The sequence below is a fragment of the Panthera tigris genome, chromosome A3, assembly GCF_018350195.1.
Source record: "Panthera tigris isolate Pti1 chromosome A3, P.tigris_Pti1_mat1.1, whole genome shotgun sequence".
Lineage (NCBI taxonomy): Eukaryota > Metazoa > Chordata > Mammalia > Carnivora > Felidae > Panthera > Panthera tigris.
Window position 1 is genome coordinate 61,672,692 of NC_056662.1, and position 25,488 is coordinate 61,698,179.

Sequence of the window (25,488 nt, forward strand, 5' to 3'; positions counted from 1 at the left end):
ATAAGAGTACAGAGATTTGTCCCGCTAGTTTTTCTATAACAGGCTGTGAAAAAAACAAATTGTGTGTGTGTGTGTGTATGCGCGCGCGCACACACACACACACACACACACACACAGAAATAGCAATATAGATATATTTGAGAGGGCTCTGATTAACAAATTAGAGATTATTAAGTGATAAAAATTCTAAGTATCCTTTGGGCTTCAGTTTCTGAAAAATATGTCTGTCACCTCTAAATTGTGTGTTCTTAAGAAAATGCAACCACATACAAATGAGTTTGTTTGTTTTCTTCCTTCAGGGGAAAATAGTTCATCAGAGCTTAAATATTATGAACTCCTTCTCACAGAAGGTGAAGATACAACAAATACGATCTTTGTCAGAAGATGTGCGATTTTACTACAAACGGTTACGGGGCAATAAGGAAGACTTAGAGCCAGGAAAAAAATCAAAGGTTTGAAAACGTGTTTGAGGATTCCCATGTGTTAGTATTGTGTTATTGTGACCTTCTGTGGACTTGGGATTCACAATTCTCCTGTGCCTCTTTGTAGATTGCAAACATTTATTTTGATCCTGGACTGCAGTGTGGGGATCATTGCTATGTTGGCTTGCCTTTTCTATCCAAATGTAAGTTATCTTGCTATTCTCTCTCATGCCCTTCATTCTACCCAAAATATTTTTTGATGAAACGCCGCCACTCTATCCTTTGGTACCCTGGAAATCATTTGAAGGAAAACTGACAAGTGGATATAGATGTAGGGCTAAACATGTCATAATACATGTTTCCTTGTTTTAGCCGAACCCAAAGTACAGCCTGGTGTAGCCATGCAGGAAGACACCTGGGATGCTGACTGGGATTTGCATCAAAGCCTGTTCAAAGGATGGATGGGAATAAAGGAAAATTCAGGTCATAGGTGAGTGGTTTTGCTTTAAGTATTTTAGCTATCTTTACCAGTTCGAAATGTACCTGTTGATGTTACTTTCTAGATGTTATTCTTGTATTAGGTTATTTTACTTCTCTATGGCTAAGAAAATAACACCTTATCTTCAGAAAATTATTAATGAGGCATCTTGAATTGCCATTTTAATTGCATATTGCTTAGAAATATACACACTACCATTTTGTTCGTTTCTCCAGTGCTCTAGATAGTTCCTTAAAATCAAAGAACTATTTGAAGTTGTCTTTATATAGGATGAATACAGTGTTCACCTTAGATACAGCCATTTGCATAAGAAAGAAAGTTTTTACCTACCACTGACCTCTGTTAGAGGCAGAGAAAACATGTCCTGGGTTTAATCCCACAATGAAGACCAAGTGTCCGTTTGCTCATTGCGAAAAGAACTACCTCCTCCCTTTCAAATGCTGAACTGTTAGGGGGCACACAGAGCCCAGTTCACATAGGCTCAACGATATATCTTTGGCAGGCAGAAAATGTGCTAATGACAAATCACTACCACACCTGGATTCAAAAGTAGATGCACACTTACTCAGGAATGTAGAAGTACAATCTTTCTTATGCTTCAGCAGAGAATGTGACTAGAATAATGATACTATGGCAGCTGATAAAAACTGGTCTTCTTGGGGCACCTGCGTAGCTCAGTTGTTTAAACTTCCAACTTTGTTTGGCTCAGGTCATGATCTCAGAGTTCGTGGGTTCGAGCCCCGCATTGGGCTCTGTGCTGACTGCTTAGAGCCTAGAGCCTGCTTCAGAGTCTGTGACCCTCTCTCTGCCCCTCCCCAACTTGTGTGTGTGTGTGCATGTATGCGTGCTCTCTCTCTCTCAAAAATAAATAAACTTAAAATGTTAAAAAAAAAAAAAACTGCTATTCTCCACTTGCCTAATTTGAATCTATTTGTCACTATCAGGATATTCTCATTTATAGGTACTAAATTTTTCAAACCATTAGCAATTGAATTTAAGACGTTCTGTTTATCTGAACTGTCTGCTGTGGAAAGATTTCTTAAGGCAGACGAGAGTTAAATTTGTACTTTAAAATGGTTAAAATAAGTACAGAAAGACTTCTGATGTACTCACTCAAGAGAACACTCAATAAAATAGTTCTTCGTCCCCAACATTTCCATTACAGACATTACAATGTATAGACAGTCTCCAAATTTTAATATTATGAATACATAAGTTGGAGTGCTATAGAGCAACGTCTTCCCCTCCTACCCACCAAAACCCCTACCTTCCTCCACCTGTGCCCAACACTCCACTGCTAAAGAGCTGGGCTTTGCATCTACCCCGTACCATCACGTCCCAGGTGCACAGTGAGTGTGGCATTCTCCCCGCTCCTACTGTGTCACTGTGTATGTTACAGGGAATTTCTGTTTCTAGTCTTGTAAAGCCTGTATTCTTACCAACATAGAGTATTGGTATTCACTGGTATTGTGGGTTAAAGTAGGCTTCAGTGTTTGGGCCCAGGGACCTTAGCCCCATGTGTAATGTTGTTTCCTTAGGAAATGTGTTCTTGGTCTCTAAACAGCTGGTTCTTGAACAGTCATAAGTAGGGAAATACTCAGATGACATCCTGAATATTGCTGATAACTTTACATATATCTGTATAAAGGCCCCATATGTATTACCACTTCAACTAACATCTTCATTGCATGTCAGGATTTTCCTTCATTTTTTAATCCCAAAGAGGGAAAGCCATATGCCAAGCAATGCACTGCCATCCCATAGGTTGTCCTGATGAATATTCATCAGCAGCCTGCTGTTGGTGTCTAGATCTTTCCACTAGGCATGCAGGATCCTTTAGGATCCCCTTAACACCATATGTTATCTGTGTATACCTGCCTTGTCCTTTACATATTTGGTACAAAAAACAACACAGGTGATCAGTGATAGAGACTTTGGCAGCTCTTTGTGCCAAAACAGAGACATCTTCATACGTGTCTATTAAAAGTGTAGTAAAATGTCAGAGCAAATAAAACTGTGTTTATTTAAGAATATAATAATAGATCATATTCAGAAAATTCAAATATTTTATTTTGATATAGTGATTTACAGGGGTGCCTGGGTGGCTTAGTCGGTTAAGCGTCTGACTTCAGCTCAGGTCATGATCTCACTGTGAATTCAAGCCCCGCGTCAGGCTCTGTGCTGACAGCTCAGAGCCTGGAACCTGCTTTGAATTCTGTGTCTCCCTCTCTCTCTGCCTCTCGCTCTGCCACTCCCTCACACTCTGTCTCTCTCTTTCAAAAATAAATAAACATTTGAGAAAAAATTTTTAATGGTATAGTGACTTACAAATTATTTTTTTCTAGATTGAGCGCTTTATTTGAAGTAAATACAGACCTTCAAAAAAATATACTGTCAAAAATCACTGCTGAGCTCTCTTGGCCTTCTATAATTAGCTCCCCCCGGCACTTGAAATTTCCACTTACTAATACAAACTGCTCCTCAGTAAGTATTCAGAATGACCTTGGTTTTGGGAAATATATAATAGGGTTATAAAGTATCTACCCTTAACTTTTAACTGTGGAAACCTCTCATTTACTGTTTTGTTACTTTGTTTAAGGAAGAAGAGATTACTTTAGAAAATCCTGCAGATGTTCCTGTCTATATACAATTTATTCCTCTAGCTTTATATTCCAATCCTTCAGTCTTTGTAGATAAGTTAATATCAAGGTAAGCATTGCTTTAAATAATCAAAATGTTCCATATTAGCATCGATTATTATTTTATACATTTAAAACTTTATTGCAGCTTATACAGTAATAGAATTGGCTTAGAGAAATTCTAGATCTGTAATTAAAATTGAGAGGAAGTACTGGGGAGAGATATAGCTATATCTAAGTATTTAAGTATCTAGAAAAGTTTTCAGCTTAAGATAAGAAAAAGTAATGTTGAACTCCTTTCTAAAAAATTATAAAGAGAAAGCAAGTGGAACCTTTCAAATGTTTTAGTTTTTAAAAAATGAGCAAAATATTAACAATAAGTTGTGGCCTTTAATTTTTGGAAAGCCATTAATGTGGTAATACTGACCTCAAAATCAGCCAGAAGGTAATTTGCAAATAAAATACAAACTTAATAATTACTCTTTACCCCCTAATTAATTATGATGCTGTTTATGAAGAAATATATGTACATTTTTTATTTTAGGTTTAACTTGAGTAAGGTTGCAAAGATAGATTTAAGAACACTAGAATTCCAAGTCTTCAGAAACACTGTAAGTATGTAAACTTCATACTAATTCCAAAGAAATAACTATGATATGATCAGAGCAAATTTGGAAGAAAACTACTGACTACCCTGAAATTTGACTGAAGGGCAGGTTACTAAAGAAGTCAAAGCAATCCAGTAATCATTTTAGAGGCAAAAAACCAGGAGGAATGGATGGGATTTAGAACATGAAGCACACAGGATAGAAGGTTCCTGTTTGCAGGCATTATAAGCTCATGAAGTTTTATAATAATGACAACCAGAAACCCTGAGGATATATAAATGCGGTATAAACTAACATAATTTATTTTTATTAAGCCTCAAAATAATCAGCTCAGTCATTTAAAATTTTATTTTGGATACTTCCTAATAAAATTGTAAGCTCAATGAATGCCAAACCCATGGTTGTTGAACAGATTAAACAAACTCACTTGGGAAGCCCTTCAGTTGGTTCCTTGATATGTAGGAAGACCATGGTGAGTATTGACTGGATAAGACAATCTGTGGCTCAGTAGGCCAGGAAAGAAAAGCAGTGCAAAGTGTTTTTAGTATTTGGGGGCTATGTTAAAGAACCTTTCCCAGTTTTTCATGAGCATCTAGTATGTGTGAGCATTTGCCAGAGACATTCACACTTATAATTTCACATAGTCATTATAGTAGCCAACTGAGCAATTACTAGTAACCCAGGAGGTATTTCCCTTGTTCACTTGGCAGGAAAAAGAAGTCTCAGGAAAAGAAAGCAACTTACCCAAGTTCATACCCGTGATAACTGGCAGGGCCAAATTCAAGTCTAGTTCTCTCAGATCCCAGAGCCCTTGCCCATACTCATGCCACATGGTCATTGCTGATTAGGAATCACTAATTAGCCCGTTAAACCAGATATTTTATAGTTCTTGAAATATGTGTGTGCTTTCCCATAGTTTTGTGTTTTATTCTCTAAAGCATATGTTAGCTAAACCTTTGTAGAATAGTTTTTATATAGTCTTTAAGTCAATTTTGTATAGGAAAGTAATTCTCAGTATGTCTTTCTTCTGCCAAATAATAGAACACTAGACTGAAATTTAGGCAATCATATATTCTAGTCTCATGCCCTTCTCTTGGAATCTTTTTGTAATCTGTTTTTTCCATACGTAGAGTGACAACCTAATAAGCTCAAGGTTATCTAGATTCCAAATAATTAGAAATCTCAGTAACCAGAAATTCCTTTCATTCTGCCTTGATAAGGATGGAAATACACATAAGAAGTAAATGAGCTAATTTTTACCTTTTTTTCTTATTGAATACAAGTTCTTTTGTGTTATTTGCAAGATATAAAACACTGAAGTATAGGCACTGTGAGAAGTAGGAAGACGAATGAGAATACTCTAGACTTCAGAAATTTATTATAAATGTGAAGTTCTAGGTCTTAGGGTGAACTTACGATAAATTCTATCACAGTCCTCTATAGTGCTGATAAAACTGTGGTTCTCAAAGTATTGGGTCTCCTTTATAGTCTTAAAAATTATTCGGGACTCCAAAGAGATTTTTTTGTTTATGTGGGTTATATCTATCCATATTTAGCATAATAAAAATTAAAACTGAGAGATTTTTTATACAAAAGGCCAAAGATTGGGGTGCCTGGGTAGCTCAGGCAGTTGAACATCCGACTCTTGATTTCTGCTCAGGTTATGATCCCAGGGTCATGGTATCAAGCCCTGCATCCAGCTCTGTGCTGAGCATGAAGCCTGCTTCAGATTCTCAGTCTCTCTCCCTCTGCCCCTGCCCCCACCTTGTATGTGTATGCTCTCGCGCTCACTCTCTCTCTCTCTCTAAAATTAAAAAAAGGAGTATCTTAATTGCCTTTTTAATTAATTCTAACTCTATGCATCAGTCATTCAGAAAATATTGGTTCATCTAGATATGCAGAGCTTCCAAATGTTGACATGATTCACTCTATAAAATTCAAAAAAAATAATATTCATTAATACAACTACCAGTCTCATCAGGGAATTCTTTAACTATTGGGAGGCTGTGAAGTTCACAGGGGGTGGATTCAAGTTTCCCATAATTCTAAATTTTCTCACTCGAATTTTATCATTGGCAGCAAATACGTCAGTTGTTGTTCCTTGATTGGATAGATGCACTTCATTTTTGTGAATTTGTCACCAAATATCAAAGTCTGAATAACCACAGATTAACTGTCAATCATTCTTCCAACTGTAAATGGTTTTCCAGGAGAAAAGCAGCTAATTCTATTTGTATCTCAAATGATAGCTTCTCAAGACAACATGGTACTTCAGCAGGCAGCAGGAGTGCTATATGCATACTTCCCATTTTATCACACAATGGTAAAAATGCATGTGCCCAAAGACTGAGATTTATTAAGATTAGTATCATTACTGCTTTATTAGTAATAACTTTTTTTTAACTACAGGTACATGGCAGTGAAGAAGACAGTAGCTACTAAGGAAGTTAGATACCACTGCCTTTACTTTAAGCTGAAGCATCAGCAGTTTTACCCGCCATTGATTTTGCTGACCATTGGTGCAAATGTCGACACAGTGGAAAAGGCAAATAGAATCTGCCAGTGTTATGAAAATAGTTTTGACACCATGGATACACTGAAAAGATTCTGAGATCCCCAGGGGTCCCATGGGTCACTCTTTAGAGAGCCACTACTGCAAAATTACTGAGAATTATTGAGGCCTTAATGATATCCCTGAGGCATCACAACATCCTCAAATGTTTGCCAAATCATCAGAGTTTAAATTAGCTAGTGTTTATTGGTAAGATATGCATAGTATATAATGTGTCCATCAATTACTCAGAATAGTTTACCTAACAAAGAACTTATTTACCAACCATTTTGGAGCAGTCAGGATATTCCATTGTCCCGGTAGATGTTGACAGAGAAGAATGTTAGATGCAGAAAAAAGTTTGTGCCTCAGAATCAAGAGTTAAAAATTAAGGGCGTCAGTAAGTCTATTGACTAGAAATAATGTTTGTAGAATCATGCTAACACAGGTAGGTAGATCTATGTTTGAAACCTAACTATGCCAAGTGGAGTAGAAAGTCGTACAAACCTCACTCCCCTTCCACATGTTAGCAGAGCCATGATGAGCCATGGACGTTTATAGTCAAGTGTTGCCAGAGCACCTGGGTGGCTCAGGTTGAGCATCTGAGTCTTGATTTTGGCTCAGGTTATGATCCCAGGGTCGTGGGATTGAGCATGAGTGCTGAGCATGGAGCCTGCTTAGGATTCTCTCTCTCTCCCTCTGCCCCTCTCCTCCCATGCTCACGTGCTCTCTCTCTCTCTCTCTCTCTAAAATAAAAATATATCCAAGTGATGCCAACCCTTCCCCCAAAAATGGTTAAACAATGTTAATTAAGAATTAGAATAGTTGGAAAAAAAATTAGAATAGTTGGGGTGCCTGGGTGGCACAGTTGGTTCAGTGTCCCGACTCTTGACAGTTCAGGTTATGATCTCATGGTTGGTAGGATCAAGCCCTGAGTCAGGCTTTGAGCTAACAGCCCAGAGCCTGTTTGGGATTCTCTCTCCCCCTCTGCCCCTTCCCCCTTCCCCCATCTCTCAAACATTTTTTAAAAATCATAACAATATATCCTTATATTTTTTTTTAATACAAAATGAATATCTAAATCTTATCAGTAGGAGTGCCTGGGTGGCTCAGTTAAGTGTTGGACTTCAGCTCAGGTCATGATCTCACGGTTCATGAGTTCAAGCCCTGCATCTGGCCCTCTGCTGTCAGCACAGAGCCTGCTTCAGATCCTCTGTCTCCCTCTTTCTGTTCCTCCCCTGCTTATTCATATTCTCTCTCTCTCTCTCTCTCTCTCTCTCTCTCTCTCTCTCTCTCTCTCTCTCTGTCAAAAATAAACCTGTAAGGTTTATTAACAATATATCCTTATGTTTTTTTTAAATACAAAACGAATATTTAAACCTTATCAGTAGGAGTGCCTGAGTGGCTCAGTGGGGTAAGCATCCGACTTCAGCTCAGGTCATGATCTCACTGTTCCAAGTTCAAGCCCCACATCGGGCTCTGTGCTGACAGCTCAGAGCCCGGAGTCTGCTTCTGATTCTGTGTCTCCCTCTCTCTCTGCCCCTCCCCCACTCTCTCTCTCTCTCTCAAAAATGAATAAATGTTAAAAAGAAATTTTAAAAAAATAAAATAAGTAAACATTAAAAAAAATAAGTTTTATCAATAACAAGCTGTCAAGAAGTCCTATTTTGGTTATTAAACTATTTAATCTTTCAGTCATCAAGTGTTAATAAAACAGTAATTATATGCTGAGCTCTCAAAATTCAAAGATAGATTGATATTGAGTTAGAATTATTTTTACAAATAAAATCTGATGCAACCTGAAGACCCTTTGGCTGATACCCACCAGAGGGGGAAGGAGCAGGAAAACAGTGTGAAAGTGAGAACAGCATCCACGAGACTTAAGGCTGCTGGGAGCTGGGTGCACGGCTGTTTGCTTTGTGCTAAGACATTGAGCTACACTTCTTAAGTTTGTGTCCTTTTATGTATGTGTATTACATTTCAAAAAATTTTTAAGTTAAAAATAAAAAGATCTGTATACAAAAACAAATGCCTAACAAATATGAGGACTTTGGTCACTTGGGGTTCAAAGCCCTCTTGGGGACTTAATGCACAGTAGTAAGGGTCATCACTGGTTGCCCATTTCTGCTTGCAGACTGACCAGTATCTAAATCATGAGGAATAAAATTGTTCACATATTTAATCTATTCAAGAAACTCATACTGGGCTGTGGATGGTGTAAAGGAAAAGTCTTTCCAGAAAATATAGTAATGACTTCTGTTTATTTACCCAATGATTCAAGGCTCATCCACTGCAGAGTTCAACAGGATTTACAGAAGGCCTGTCTCGACATTTAATTTTAAACCTAATTTTAAAACCTGGAGAAAAGAAATCTGTCAAAGTAAAGTTTACTCCAATTCACAACAGAACTGTTTCTTCACTAATCATAATCAGGTATGCATTATGATTTAAGTGTGGGTCAGTTTTTAGTACTTATACAGAAGTCCTTACTTGATTTTTAATTTGGGTTTACGTGTCTGATTTATTAAATAGGGTATTCACTTTGTCTAAAACATGCACGCATCACACCACACCGGATGAAATGTACCTCTGTGATTATGTTTATAACTTGAAAACCTGAAAAAATATTCTTACTGTACCATGTGTGACTCTTAAAACTGAAAAACCCTTCTCTCTGTGTAGATTTTTAAATTCTTAGAGGATTAATGTTTCAGTCTCAAATTTAGTGGGAGAAAATTCTGTAATTCTTCTTGCACAGAAATAACCTGACTGTGGTGGATGCTGTGATGGTCCAAGGACAAGGAACAACTGAGAACTTGAGAGTAGCAGGCAAACTTCCGGGTCCAGGGAGTTCCTTACGCTTTAAAATCACAGAAGCATTATTGAAAGACTGTACAGATAGTAAGTATTCCTAACAGTTCCAAGGGCACAACTTTCAGTATTTGCTTCCAACAATAAATAATTCTCCAAAAAAGAACAGTATTTCTATACATGCACCTGTATATATTAGTGATGAATACTTAAGATTTTTAATGAAATACTCTGACTTGCTTTCAGGGTTGTTTAATTTGGATCCTAAAAGATTTAAAGGCTCTGTATTCATTGCATGTCTTAGGTGGTTTACTCTGAGTATGGAAAGTAAAGCATAATTAAACTTTGGTGTCTAAAATGACACAGTAAAGTGGAGTACTTCTGATGAAAGCTGGGTACCAGCTGATCTCTTTGGCATGAGGAGGTAGTTCATAATGTCTGGCATATATTCATTGAATCTGGAGAGCATGCAAGATTTATATTCACTCTTGATTTTTTTTTCCTTTAGATTTAAAACTAAGAGAACCAAATTTCACATTGAAAAGAACATTTAAAGTAGAGAATACAGGACAACTTCAGATTCACATAGAAACCATTGAAGTCAGTGGGTACTCATGTGAGGGATATGGCTTTAAAGTTGTTAATTGTCAAGAGTTTGCACTAAGCGCCAACGCCTCTAAAGACATAATCATATTGTAAGTATTTTCTTCTGAGGTGTAACGAATCACTAGCTTCTCATCAACCTCAAATAATACAATTGCTTAAACTCCGTGCAAAGATACGTTTTCATACAACAAAAGGTATTTTATCCACAAATGTAGTTTATTTGATTTCTTTTTTCCACTTAATCGTTGGTTATTTCTTCATTGTTTTCAAAATTGTGAAACTTCCTCTGTATCAGAAGTGGATCAGATAATCTTAGAAACTGGTTTCAAAATTATGTTCAGGGTTGTGTTAAAGTGTAACATGTCGGTAGGAAATTGACTATAAATTCAGTCTCAGCAACAGACCAGTCCCTTGTATCACATACGTGCACTTTTCTGTGTGTGCAATGTAGGAGTGTGTAATATTTTGGTCAGAAGATAATTTTTTTTGCCTGTATTAGTAATAGCTGCAGCCTATTTTAATATTAATTGACAGCTTGTTAGATTATAGAGTTTATGTAATAAAATGTGACCTCTGTCCCCTTAATTGAGTGATAATTTCATGGTGTTCAATGGACGTTGACTCAGTACATAGTGATATTACTCAGGTAAGGTATAATGCTTGGTACCTAAAGGTACAGTGAAGAATAAGACACCTTTCCTCAAGGTATAGATCATCTGGTTGGGGAGCATACAGTTAACAAAAAGTAAAAAATGAAATAATTGGGGCAGAAAGAAGTACTGCAGGAGATAGGACAAGGGCTAGGATGGTTTTGGGTTTTTTGGGTGGGGTTTTTTTTTTTTTTTTTTTCAAAGGTGTTATTGGAACTATATCCTGGGAGAAGAGGGTAGATTCAGATAAAGGAGAAAAGAAGGGGGAGGGAGAGAAGCTCAGAGAACACTTCCTGAATTAATAATTACGCAAAGCTGCGTTATTCTTTTTCATGTAATTTCTTCAGTTATCCACAGAATATAGCTGTATTTGTTATTAACCTCATGGAATAATGCTTTCTCCATCTTAAAATGAGGAAGTGGCACAGAACTATCAAACTCTCAAATTCTCTGTTAGGCTTCAAAGGTGTGTGAGACTGGTGTTATATGTAAACTGCTATGGTATATTTTTAAAACTTAGTCTGACTGCTACCATTCTGTTTTAGGTTTACTCCTGATTTCACAGCTTCTAGAGTTATTCGTGAACTGAAGTTTATAACAACCAGTGGCTCTGAATTTGTATTTGTATTGAACGCATCCCTTCCATACCATATGTTAGCAACCTGTGCAGAAGCCCTCCCCAGACCCAACTGGGAGCTGGCTCTGTACATCATCATCTCAGGAATAATGAGGTACTTGTGTCTTTTTTTGAGGTTGGTATTCAGGCGTCACTTGACACTGTTCATCACATGCTCACTGTGTGCCAGTCACTCTTCTGAGTGCTGGGAATCTGTCAGTGAACAGAACAGATCTTTCTGCCTCAGTCAAACCTGCGCACACTAGTGGGAGCAGTCAGAACTAACCCTGGTTGGGTGGCATATACAGTAAAGACATATCTTCTTCCCTTAAAATTTGTTACACAAATTAAGTACATGTTAATTTCTTAAAGGGAAAAAACCATTTATAATTTACCAGGTACAGTTACTTCATTTCAGCATATGTAACTTAATCAACATGATAGAATATTTTTTTTGAAACAGACCCAAGCAACATGAAACATGAGAAATACTTTTTAAATCCTCAGCAACCTTATCTTTTTTTTTTTTTTCAGTCTGTTTATGTGTGTGGAGGGTTAGATACAGTTGCCTCTAAATTTACATGGTTACCCCACACATCCTTTAAGGGAAAAGAGTTGGTAGAGAGTTAAAACTGCAAGATAGTTTACCTTCTTGGTAAAAGGAAAAGTGTCCTCCAAGTGTCTGTTCTGATACAAATCATTATTTTCTTTATAGAAGTCTCCATGTAAGTTGGCATTCTGTAAAAACAAGTGTGTAGACTTTTATCCATAGTGCTTTGTTTTTGTCCAGTCCAATGAAAACTGTCACCAGCATCTCTGTTTTTTATATCCTTGTGTACTTTACCAAGAAACTCTGCCTTTAATATTAAATTTTGTTACTCTTGCACTAACAAATGAATCCCGCTGCTCCGCCTTCTGTACCCCTACAGTGCTCTGTTTCTCTTGGTAATTGGAACAGCCTATTTAGAAGCTCAAGGAATTTGGGAGCCATTTCGAAGGCGACTATCCTTTGAGGCCTCGAACCCCCCCTTTGATGTGGGAAGACCATTTGATCTCAGGAGAATCGTTGGTATTTCGTCTGAAGGAAAGTATGTTCACATGCTGGAAATAAATTTTCTAGTATACATAGATTTGACTGATGTAATTCAAAGAAAAAATAAGTTTTTCTTTTCATCTTTGCTCAAGGGAGAAAAAATGTTAATTCTAATTACTTAATAACCTCCTGTGATATAGCTGTCTTCTCTACTAAGAACTCAACAGCAAATCCCACGTTTTTGTTATGTTGGTGAGGGTTAAAATATTCGTAATAAGATCACTGACTTGGTTCCTAAATTTTCAGAGAATAGACCCTATAAAATTGTGGAAAGTATCCCTATGTCTTGCTGGGGTTTTTTCCTTAGAGTAGCTTGTATTTTTCTCTTGCGGCTGTACTGATGAAATAAAAATTTTTTAATCTTAGATTTTGTAGGTTGCTATTTACTGATCTACAGTTGGTCCTTTTTTCAGCTTGAACACACTCAGCTGTGACCCCGGTCACAGTAGGGGGTTCTGTGGAGCAGGCGGCTCGTCATCCCGGCCCAGTGCAGGGAGTCACAAGCAGTGTGGCCCACCGGTCCACCCACACAGCAGTCACAGCAATAGAAACTCAGCTGACGTGGAAAACGTCAGAGCCAAAAACAGCTCAAGCACTTCTAGCAGGACTTCTGCACAATCTGCTAGTAAAGCAAGCCCCCTTGTCTTAGATTCAAATGCAGTGGCCCAGGGTCACACAGCAGGCAGAAAGTCCAAAGGGGCAAAACAGAGCCAGCACAGCAGTCAGCACCATGCCCACAGCCCACTGGAGCGGCACTCTCCACCTCCACCGCCACCACCAGTGCCTCAGCACCAGGAACCGCAGCTGGAAAGGCTGTCACCCGCCCCCCTCTCGCACCCTTCCCACCCAGAACGTGCCAGCAGCACAAGGCACAGCTCAGAGGACTCAGACATCACCAGTCTCATAGAAGCCATGGACAAAGACTTCGACCACCATGATTCCCCACCCCTAGAAGTGTTTACAGAGCAGCCGCCATCACCACTGTCCAAAAGCAAAGGTAATCATCCGCTCTTACTGTCAGAAAAGCATGATATATGAAGGGAAAGCCAGTGCATAATTAAGGAGCTGTTGCGATCATAGTTGTGATAAACAGCTAATTTACTAAGTGTTCTTGTGGTTCAAATTTACCTCCAGTTTGGACTGAAACTTTTCTGTATCAGATGTAAATAGAGAGGGACCCATTTATCATAAAAGATATTTGTACTTCTTAGGTACTTACCAAACTCAGAAACTTATTGGACAACTGTTTCCATTTTCAACTATTTGTGTTTGTTGTCTTGTGATAGGTTGAGCTTTCTTTTTTTAATCGTTAAAATAATTTTTATACAGTGGTAAAATGGAGATCATCTCTGCCTTTTAACTCGAAAATAACATTTCCACAGAACCTGTACTTTAGAGCAGGGGTTGGCAAACTACAGCCAGTGGGCCAAATCACCACCTGTTTTTATAAATAAAGCTTTATTGGGACAAGCCATGCTCATTCATTTACATATTGTCTATGGCTACTTTCATGCTACAACAGCAAAGTTGAGTAGCTGCAAAAGACCGTAAGGTCCACAAACCTGAAAATATTTACTATCTAGCTCTTTACAAAAAAAAGTTTGCTGATCCCTGCTTTGGAGTTCTGTATGCTGTGTTAGTTACCTATTTCTCAGTAACCAATCACCTGAAAACTTCGTCACTTAAACACCAACCTCTACTGTCTCAGAGTTTCTGTGGGTCAGGCATCTGTGTGCCGCTTACTTAGCTGGGTTCTCCAGCTCATGAGACGGCAATCAAGGTGTTGCCTGGGGGTGAAGTCATCTTAAAGTTCAAATGAAGGTGGATCCGCTTCCAAGCTCACTCGGGTGGTTGATGGTAGGATTCAGTTCTTCGTGGCCTGTTGGACTGAGGATCTCAGTTCCTTGCTGGCTGTGGCCAGCAGCCTCTCATGGGTCCTTTCCATAGAGCAATTCAAAGCAGTTAGCTTCACCAGAGCAAGGAAGCTAGAAGGCAAGAGAGGGAGCAAGCTAGAAGGGCAGAAATCAGAGTCTCTTACAACCTAATCTTGGAAGTGACATCCCATAACTTTTGCAGTGTTCTGCTCATTAGGAATATGGTGTGGCCCATACTCCAGGAGAGAGAACTCCATAGAGCATAAACACCAGGAGGGTGGGGCTCACTGGGATTCACCTTAGACATTACATACCACACATACACAGTGGTAGCCCATTTGGTAACTTCCAAAATCAAAATATAAAAACCAGTAAACCAGTAAAAGCCAATTAATCCCTTTACAGCCTGAACTTTTTGCATCTTCCTCTCTCTCCTGTGGCAGCCCTGCTAAAACACGTTATTGCAAGCCTGTTTCGATATCTTCCTCACTGGTGTACCAAGGAGTTTTTTGCCTTTGGTTTATGCAGGGAATGGGGAACTTGGTGGCACTGAAAGGCCAAAAGCAATCCAGTGTCCCAGAGTCCAGGACTTTTCTATTAGATAATTTCCTGGTCCCAGTGATACAAAAACTAGTTACCTAGCATCCTCTTAGAATTACATGTATTTGGATTTGCAAAAACAGTAAAATATCTTGAATATTACTTAACTTTTTCCAGAGAAATATATTTTTTGTTAACTCATTATTAATAGAGCTTACTTATTTTAGGGAAGTTTTTATAGTAATATTAAATGAATGTTTAAGTTCTTTTTTTAATTAGGTCAAGTTACATAATATGTTTTCCCCATATTGAGGACATTAATAAAATGAATGTAGATGATCCTTTCTTACCAGAAAGAAAGAATTTGTCAGTCAAACTGAATACCTCACTGCTGTGTCTAAAATAGTCCTCCAATATCAGTGTGATAGGCCCATTTTTATTTTCAGGGTCATTCACCTAGAATGTAAATTTTAAAATTAAAAAATGGGGGGCACCTGGGTGTTTCAGTCGGTTAAGCAACCGACTTCGGCTCAGGTCATGATCTCACAGTTTGTGAGTTCAAGTCCCTCATCAGGCTCTGTGCTGACAGCTCAGAGCCTGGAGCCTGCTTCAGATTCTGTGTCTCATTCTCACTCTGCCCACCCCGCCCCCCGCCGCCACGTGTGCTCTGTTTCTGTCTCTCAAAAATAAAATAAAAAATGTATTTGTAGATTTGTAAAAAATTTGTAAAAATTTATTTGTAAAAAAAATTTTTTTAATTAAATTAAAAAATGGTTTTTAATTATCACAGCGGTCTTAGAGTCCGCCTACTAAAAGATATGTAATGATGGCTTATGGGCACCACATTGTTACTGATTCTTTAGCCCACAAGGAGACAGTGGTTCCAGGCATCACATGAGTGGCCATTCTGTTTGTTATCTTTCCTATTGCTGCTGTTCAGAAAGAAGAAAGGAGACAAAATCTTTAATTTATTTTTCAGCAAGTGTTGTTATTAAAGTGTAACATACATATGGAAAACCAGCCTCTTAAATGAACTTTCAAAGGGAGGCATTGATCTCCAGGTTGCAAAATAGTGGCATGTCATAAAACCCTAGGCTTTTAGTTGGGCTGAACCTTTATAACCTCTCTAAAGCTTTCCCCAGTCCCTACAAATAGTCATCATGTTTACATGAAGTATGAACCTTCTGTTTTCAGAAACACCCTGTTCCCCCTACCCCTCCCCAGTATCTCAAACAAAAAGTCTCCCTTGTAATGAGTTTATGTAATTTCTAGCTTTTGGAGACTGCTCAAAGTGACTTACCTTCAAATAAATACAATCTTCCTAGATCTTGCCTAAATTGTAGGCCGTCCAACCATTTCCCTAGTCATTCCTCCGTCCACTGCTCCTCATGGAAGGTGGCACCCAGAAATGCCCTCTGTTCACAGCAGGGCAGTCATTAGACTCTATACTTGTGTGGTTTCTTCCCCTGCAGTATGTTAAGTCCTAAAGGCTGGACAGAGGCTGTTGCTGGATTGAGGTTTAAAACCTGAGGAAGCTCTGAACCTGGTGCAGGCACTTCTCAGTATCTCCGTTAACTGAAGAAATGGAATCTGCAGCCACGCTCATTGCTGGCTTTGGTAGAGTGAAGGGCAGCTTTATCTAGGGTGGGGAGATGCAGAGTGGTACAGGGTCGTGAGGCCAGTCTCTATCATAAGGCAGGCCCAGAGATTAAATCATGGCTCTGCCCCTTACCGACTGTGTGACTGTGAAATTAGTTCTCTGGACCCCCATTTGTTATCTTTAAAGTGGAGAGGATAGCTGCTACCTGCATCATGTCTGGGGTGTAGTTCCTGCTATGACTGTTACTAGGGAAGGAAATGGTGCTCATCGTCTTCAGCCTGCTGAGTTGAAGAGCGCTGTGGAACACCCCAGCAGCAGTGTCTACTTGGAACTTAGTCTTAAGGGTGAGAAATGGGACAAACAGAGGGCTAGAGACAGGGCCCTGAGGGCAGGGCCAGCAAGGAGAAGGCCGGCAGACAGTGCGACAGAAAGCAAGTAGAAGATGTGGTTGGCATATCCCAACAAGGCCAGAAGTAAAGGGAGAACAGAGCTCTACAGAGCCTGGCAGCTTGACCTTGACCTTGGCAAGATAGTTTCAGTGAAGTGATAGGACTAGAAACCAGGTTACTGTGGCATACAGAGTACTTTTCACATCAGACTGTTAACAGTGGCCGCTTCTGTTTATTGTCAATTTCCCAACTTAAATTTAACTGAAGTATTTGCAAACATTGTACACAAAACGAATAGCTTTTAGAATGTAGCGTTTTTACTCTTGTAGTAATTATTTATATTAGATTGGTTAGAACACTAATGTTACGTGAAATTTCTCACCCCAAGTTACATCTAAAATGTTTACCTCAACTTGAAGCAGATTAGTCAGATGTTGACAACTAATCCTAATGGTATGCCTTGTTTGAATTGCTGAAGTTGCAGTAACGGTAAGATATGATGATAGTACCTACATCACCAGAGGTTCTGGGACTTCTGAATTGGTGTATAGCTGCAGGGGTTGGCATTCAGCCTTTGAGAGGGTTAAGCTGAGACTGAATACAGATAATTTGGTCAAATTCTGAGGCTGAGGTTGAACATCAGTGTATCCTTAGTAAAAAGCTCACTATTGGGCATTGTTGTAGAAATGGAATGTTGATTACTAAAGACAAGGAAGAATTAGGTTTTAGCTCATCTTTTTATGTGTTTAGTCAAATGTCTTGTGATGGCAGTGGTATTGAAGTGGGAAAAGATTACACTGAACAAAAAAAGATCTGAGCAGTTATATTAAAATGAAAAACATAATTCTGATCCCTTGGTTGATTTTTTTTAATAGGCCGTCTAGAACTGCACATGCCACTAAGCCGTGTGTGTTGATTTGCATTAAATAAAATGAAAACTGTAATTCCTTAGTTGCATTAGCCACATTTCAAATGCTCAACAGTCACATGTGGCCATTACAAAATAAGGCATTTCCAGAATTGCAAAAAGTTCTAGTGGACAGCACTGTGTCTAGAGTGACAGTGAAAAAAGTAACATCCTGTTAATGTTTTGATTATAATATACTTAAATATGAAGAAAGCTTTTTATATTGTTTATACTTCTGTAGTTTTTTCCTTGAAATGACAGGCTGCCTATCCCTTAGAGATACGAGGAAATTCAGAACACAGGTGTTGAATGATGTTTGAAACCCACATCCTGCCATTCTGCATTGTTTTCACATGTATCTGAAGCACAGCATTTTCTCTGGTTTATACTTTTAGAACTTTAATTTTCTTTTCATCCTTTTTTTTTTTAATTCAAAGTTAGGGTGTATTTGATAAACTCAAATAAAAAGAACCCATTTTCTGATTACTAAACTGAAAAAAAAAAAACAGTGGCCACTTAGTGCTTTGGGGGCAAGTAGGTGAAAGGGGGTATTTACTCTTTAATCTTTGGTTTCCGTGGTCTTTAACTTTTAATCAAAACAAAAGGGATGAATATATCTTTTGGTAGTATTTTTAATGAAAAAAAAGCGGGGGGGAACATGGTGCTTGGAAATATCTATGGGTCAAGGACAAAAAACCAGTAGAGCTGAGAGTGATGGTGTTGGTCACCATTAATGCTCCAGGCGTGATTGTGCAAGCATTGTGCACCCTGGTGATTGGCATTGCTGTGACCCTGTGTCTCCAGTTAGGAAACCCAATCCAGAAAGAAAGGTTGCAGGAGGCAAATATGTTAGCCAGACCCAGGCCCAATTCTGAGTCGACGGCTTACAACCCCACTGCACTGCCGCCTCCAAAAAAGAAGAGAAGCAGGTGCCCAAGGAGGTGGGTTGTGGGGGAGACCCAGTCCAGTAGATTATAAAAGAAGGGACACTCCTCATTCCACAGATACATGGATGTGGATGAATGGGTTAGAGATGAAGAGGCAGAACGGGGGCGTCAGGGGAGCTTCTGTTTGAACTGAAGTAACAGCTGCTGGGACTGAGGGGAGAAGCGGTAGGGTAGAAACAATATAGAGACCGTTTGGACATTTCTGTGGACTGGGAGTCCGTGGTACATGAGAGCTGGATGTACGGAGCAGCCCTTCGGGTAACACTTGGACCCAGCTGAGGCTCGCAGTGGCACTCCCTCAAACTTTTGCCCTTCTTCTAAATCTACACTGCAGCCCAGGGGTGAGGCACCAAAGCTGGGTAGTTGGATTACAGTACTGTCGGAGTTCTGCAGGGCAGGGGTGGCAGAAAGACCCAGGGTTGTTGGCAGGAGAGGCATATGCCAGACTTGGAGGCATGGAACTTGGAGGATAGAGAAGGACCTCACGCTAGAAGGAGCTCCACAGACAGGGAGAACATGGGCAGTCAAGGGACGGGAGATCCAACACATCCAACTGCAGGGATGGCAGCAGCACAGGAGTGGTGGGAGACTGTGCTCTGGAAGTGAGGCCTGACACTATAGGGCTTCAGAGGAAATGCAGTTTTTTGGCAGTAACAGGTTCTTAGGTGCAGCATTGGGAATGGGGTGTGGAAGCACAGTGGAAATAAAGCCCATTGGCAACAGTGAGGCCACAGAGCTACAGGTCTGCCGCCCTTGACACAACTCTGGAAGCCTCACGTATTTGGGAGTTCCGATTCGGGGAAAGGTATGCAGTGCATATACCATGTGATTCATATGACTCTAAAAAGTAACATCAGTTAAAAAAAAAAAAAAGTAACATTAGTTCAGCTTAAATTGTACCACCAGAGTTTAAGCAACTGGTTTCGTTTCTAAATGAGTTAGGGAGAAAAACCTCTGAGAGCTTTTTGGATTTCAGAGGTACTGATGAGAGATTATTGACCTGACCCATACAAGGCCTGGGGCCCAGACGATGAGAGATTGAGGGTCAGAGGAAGTCGGTGAGGCTGGTGCCAGGGTCCTCAGTGAAGACTGGGAGACATTCAGGGCACGATGTTGAGGCCAGACAGTGTGTAGGAATGTAATGTGTATGCAGTTGTCATAAATGGAGTAAATCCAACCTGATTTGCCCAATACAGGTGGAGAAGTGGATCCAAGTGAGCCGAGAGATGGGCTAGTATTGGCACAAGAGGAGTAGTATTGGTAGTAGTTGCTACCCAAAGTTGTGGTCCAGAGACCAGCAATAGTGACATCACCTGGGGGCCTTTGGAAATGTAGAATTGTGGGCCCCAACCCAGACTGCTGAATCAGACTCCACATTCAGCAAGGCCCACAGGTGATTGGGATAACTGTGTGAACCCAGTAGTGAAGGTAACCAGTGAATGTCCTTGGGAGGTGGGCACCTGTCCCTCTAGTGGTCCTTGGGCAGACGAGGAGTTGCCCTTAAAGGGAGTGAAGAGAAATGTCTAGACAGGACAGAAGCTGTCTTCTCCTGACATCAAGTTGTAGTTGAGTGTGCTTTTGTAATATCTGTGATATTTGATTTCTAGAATAAACAAATCCAAAATTGAGTGTAATAATTTTATGAAAACCCTATGTAATTTAATCCTGGATACTATTAAGTTTTGGTGGTGCAGTTTTTTCCTAGTCCTGGGTACCTTATTGGTTCTGCTTACCCCCACAAATGGTATATAAGACCTTATAAAGGTACAAGAAAAGCTAGAATAAAAAGAGTATGTTCCCACAGACTCATTATTAATTCCTTCCCTGGGTTAGAAGTAAAATTATTTCACTTAATAGGAATTCTTTTCTAACTTATATTGAGTTAAACAAGTATCTTTACAATCTAAGCACAGAGTTTAATCAGACAAAATATGATTACTGTAAAATTTTTTTTTAGTTTTTAATGTTTATTCTTGAGGGAGAAAGACAGGGTGCGAGTGAGGGAGGGGCAGAAAGAGAGGGAGTCATCGAATCCAAAGCAGGCTCTAGGCTCTGAGCTGTCAGCACAGAGCCTGACACTGGGCTCAAACTCATGAATCACGAGATCATGACCTGAGTGCAAGTCAGACGCTCAACTGACTGAGCCACCCAGGCACCCTTGATTACTGTAAAAATTTGAAAACTATTTGCTTTAGCTTAAAGAATTCCTGAAGAGTTTTCTTCATATGCATCTTTTGGTATGTTTTAGTTTATCATACTCGTATAAAGGTATTACTTCTGAACAAATAGGGAGAAATAAATTTGCATGACGAATACTGACCCAAGTAAATTGCATGTGGGTCTGTTTATTGGCCTCATTTAGACCATTTCAGCAGCCAAAACGTAAGGAGGCAAATTCATGCCAGAATTGGTGGTTCTCTAGAGATTCTAGTCAGGTGTTGCAATTGACATTACATGGCCTGCCTTGGGTCCCCTGCTGCCAGGGACTGCACATATTCAGAAAAACCATTGGCTGGTAATTGAAACTTTACTGAAGTGGTTCTTTTGGGTAGAAGTTAAATGATTTAAGTGGAAGAGAGACAGCCAAAGCAGCTTGCCCAAACTAGTTGATTGCAAATTCATTTATTCACTAGTGTCCTTAGTAGAGGACATATTCTTTAAATTTATATTCATACTTTTCCTACTTAAACTAATTGGAAGTGGTTTAAATTATTAAAGCACGTGTAAAACAGTGAATAAAAGACGAAAAGGAGTTTTTGATGTTTTATGTGTTTGTTTTTAATTATGGTGCTTTCTCATCAGAAACCTAGAACAAACTTAGTTGTTACCATCAAGTGTTAAATTGAGCAGCACATTTCTTGGCAGCTATGGCCAGACATTGTTATGTAGTTCTCATGCAGGAAAAGGAAGCCTAAGAATTCACCTGAAAAAAAAACAGACTTTGCTGGCATTGAATTCCTGCTTGAATCTGAGGACACTGAATAACAGAGTGGGCATTTTGCCTTGATTAGAGAGAATATGGGAATGTTCTTCACGTTCACATTGTCTTGACCTTATAACATTAAATCCTAGCTCCTCTCCTACATCACGCCTCTTAGATGTACGCCCAGCCTCACCCACGCACACAGCACTTGTGGTGACTACAGCATGTATGTAGTCAGCTCATAATTGGATTATTTGATGAGGCTCATAGCTTCACTGCTCAGTAAGGATGCTAGATCTGTAAGATGCAGGTGGTACTCTGTCACAGATATGTAGCAGCCCGCCTTATGTTCCCATACACACAGCCCAGCCCTGAGGGACCCTGCAGATAGGGACAAATGGTTTTGGTCAATGAAGAGTTTTGTATCCACTCAGTCATTAGAAAAAATATACTCCCTCAGGCTTTAAAGCAATGAAGAAAGTGTTTCATTTTGACCATTTTTATGAGCAGGCATGGCAACCAGCAACTGCATACAACTTAGTCAGCAGTCCAATATCACAGCCCGGATACAGGCATGCTCCTCTTCTGCACTTCGCTTTACTGCACCTCACACGTAACTGTGTCTCTTACGGCTGTGGCGGTCCTGCCTTTAGTATCCTTCTAACAGCGCTTGCTCACTTCATGTCTCTGGGTCACATTTTGGTAATCCTCACAATACATCACAACTTTTCCTTATTAAATTTGTTGTAGTGATCCATAATCAATGATTACAACTCACTGAAAGCTCAGATGATGGTGGTTAGCATGTTTTAGACATAATGTATTTTTTAATTAAGGTATGTACCTTTTTTTTAGATATAATGTTATTGCACACTTAATAGACTACAGTATATTATAAAGAGAACTTTATTTTTATTATGTATTTTGAGAGAGAGAGAGAGCACAAGCAGGCGAGGGGCAGAGAGAGAGAGAATCCCAAGCAGGCTCTGTGTTGTCAGGGCAGAGCCCGATGCGGGCTTGATCTCATGAACCGTGAGATCATGACCTGAGTCAAAATCAAGAGTTGGATACTTAACCAGCTGAGCCACCCAGATGCCCCTGAAGATAACTTTCATATGCACTAGGAAACCAAAAAATTGACTCACTTATTGTGGTGGTTTGGAACCAAACCTGCAGTAACTCCAAGGTATGCCTGTATTAATACCAATACAGTCAAGATACAGGACATTTACATCACCATGTGATCCCTTTTGTGTCCTTTTCTAGCCACAGCCACTTCCCTCCCACTCCTGTCCCTTCCTTAACCCCTGGCAACCATTAACCTCCATTTTATAATACATCATTTCAAGAATGTTGTATAGGGGCACTTGGGTGGGTGAATTGGTTAAGCGTCCAACTTTGGCTCGGGTCATGATTTCACGGTTTGTGAGTTCGAGCCCAACGTCAGGCTCTGTGCTGACAGCAAAGAGCCTGGAGCCTGTTTCGGATTCTGTGTCTTCTCTCTCTCTCTCTCTCTCTCTCTCTCTCTCTCTCTCTCTCTCTCTCCCCCTCCCCTGCTCCTGCTATGTCTCTCTCTTTCTCTCAAAAATAAATTTTACACAAACATTAAAAATTTTTTAAAAAGATTGTTGTATAAATGGAATCATACAGTTTGCCACGAAGACTGACTTTGGATTCAAACCTGGATTCAAATTCTACTCATAGAGTGAGATGGGATGAGCTTCCGGACTTGGGGTGGCAAGTCTCAGAGCAGGTCACACTGTAAGTGTATTTCAGGATTTAGAAAGGCACAAACCAACTTGTACAGGTTGGCAGACCCTGGCCAAGCACTTGCTAGGTGCTGGGCACCATGCAAGGCACTGAAGATAGATCAGTAAGGCTGGTCGCTGCCCTGCAAGTGTTTAAACTGTATGAGGAATGACAATGCCAAGGGGGCATATGTTGACCAAGTAGGTCATGGACACATGCTCAATCTAGAGTCTGCTTGGTGATGGTGGGAGTGGGCAGACAGAGGGTGAGTGGCCTCAGGGACATTTCACCCAGACGGTGGTGTGAAGTCTGAGGAACCTGTCGCTCATGTTAGGTCTATCAGCCACTGCTGGTAACACTGGGTTTTTCTAAGCTGCTTTTCCCTTCAGTTTGTATTGTCTTTACTTGGATGGGTTAGTTTTTATATAGATTATACACCAGTTAAGGTGTGGTTTCCTTAAGGCAGGTGATATCCTGTGTCCTCCACTGTGTATTGAGGTAACAATTTTTCTTGGAGAGGGCAGTTTCCCTGTGACTTCTGATTCCCGCTTGCCAGTCCCCTCTTGGCAAAATGTTTGAGACTCCCCTTTCCCAAAGCCCAGTCTTTCCACTGGGAACCAGTCCCTAAGGAAGGGAATAAACCCTTGAGAACAAGCTTGACTGAGAAGTCAGCTTCTTCCCTCACCCCACCAAGTGGCAAGAGGAAGACAGAGGCCACCCCAGTGTGTGCAGCCTTGCAGGGCACATAGGCCCATCATCAGGCTGATCCAGTCAGAATTATTTCTAGTCCTTTGATGACAACATGTTCTCTCCCCTCCCACCAACATTTGAATTTGGGAACAGAAGCAGCAGAGGAAATCACACAGGACAGTGAAGCAGCTGCTAGCCTAGGCCGTAGGACTGATACAGTGGTGATTGTGTTGATACCATTGACTACTGATTCTCAGCCTAGTTACACGCTAGAGTCACTACAGGAGCTTTTTAAAAATTTACCCATGCCAGGTCCCACACAGAACTGCTTAATCAGAAACTCAGTGTGGAGCCCCAACAAAGCAACATCTCTTAAAAACTGAGAACAAACTGAGGGTTGATGGGGGGTGGGAGGGAGGGGAGGGTGGGTGATGGGTATTGAGGAGGGCACCTGTTGGGATGAGCACTGGGTGTTGTATGGAAACCAATTTGACAATAAATTTCATATTAAAAAAAAGCACCCCAGATTAGTCTAAATTACAGCAGATTAAGTATGATTGTTACAGACTGAGAACCCAAAAGATGTTTTTTAGGATATTTAACTCAGTTTGGGCATTTTAGATTTGAATTGTTTATGTCAAATTAATTAAAGTGAGCCCCTGGGGGGACTATAAAGGAGAAAGAAGTTCCAAGGGCATATCTCCAGGGAACATCAGCAAAGATGAAGCCAGCAAAAAAGTTGCCAAAAGAATCCCAGTACCAGAAAAGGATAATACTGTGACGTATGGCGGGGCGGGGAGGGAGATGGGATATTCTAGTGTCCAAACAGGTCTTGTAGAAGAGGAGTGCTAGAGGTCATTGGTATTGACAGCTAAGGAGTTATTGATAACCTTTTCAAAATGCCATTCATTAAGGCGTTGGGGACAAGTGCAAGTGCAGCATATTAAGAAATTAATAAAAGATGGGGATTTGGAGGTAAAAAGTGTAAACTAGTCTTTTGTGAGATAAGCTTTTTTTTTTTTTACCCAAGTTTTCAGTTTAACTCTTGGTTTGTTAAGTGTTTCTTTTTCTCCTTTGTGTATCCATGTCGTCAGTATTTGAGTCCAGCTTTAAAAAATGTATCACTTCTAACACTTTCCTATTTATTAAGCTAGTTTCAGGTTATTGTAAATACGATTATTTATATAGGTAGTGCCTCTCACACAGTGAACCTAAGCATGACAAAATTGTATAATTGCAGGTGAGAAATTCATTGCATGGGGGATTGATCTCTATCGTGTGGGGAAGTTTGAAGGGCTTTCAACATGAACTGTTGAACTCAGAATCTGAGAAATCCAGGGGCTCCTGGGGCCAGAGTAGGACCGGCTCCTTCCC

The 25,488-nt window shown here is 39.9% G+C and overlaps 1 protein-coding gene across 2 annotated transcripts in view; it reads left to right on the top strand.

Moving 5' to 3' along the window:
* Window positions 1–25,488, top strand: part of TMEM131 (transmembrane protein 131) — a 238,002-nt gene that overhangs the window by 190,052 nt on the left and 22,462 nt on the right. For both annotated transcript variants that reach the window (XM_042981230.1, XM_042981231.1), the window contains 12 exons: window positions 300–452; window positions 550–625; window positions 795–912; window positions 3,267–3,405; window positions 3,521–3,630; window positions 4,105–4,171; window positions 9,001–9,152; window positions 9,478–9,620; window positions 10,039–10,225; window positions 11,332–11,517; window positions 12,332–12,490; window positions 12,909–13,492. In XM_042981230.1, the coding sequence (XP_042837164.1) occupies window positions 300–452; window positions 550–625; window positions 795–912; window positions 3,267–3,405; window positions 3,521–3,630; window positions 4,105–4,171; window positions 9,001–9,152; window positions 9,478–9,620; window positions 10,039–10,225; window positions 11,332–11,517; window positions 12,332–12,490; window positions 12,909–13,492 (2,074 nt within the window). The remainder of the gene's footprint in view (window positions 1–299; window positions 453–549; window positions 626–794; window positions 913–3,266; window positions 3,406–3,520; window positions 3,631–4,104; window positions 4,172–9,000; window positions 9,153–9,477; window positions 9,621–10,038; window positions 10,226–11,331; window positions 11,518–12,331; window positions 12,491–12,908; window positions 13,493–25,488) is intronic.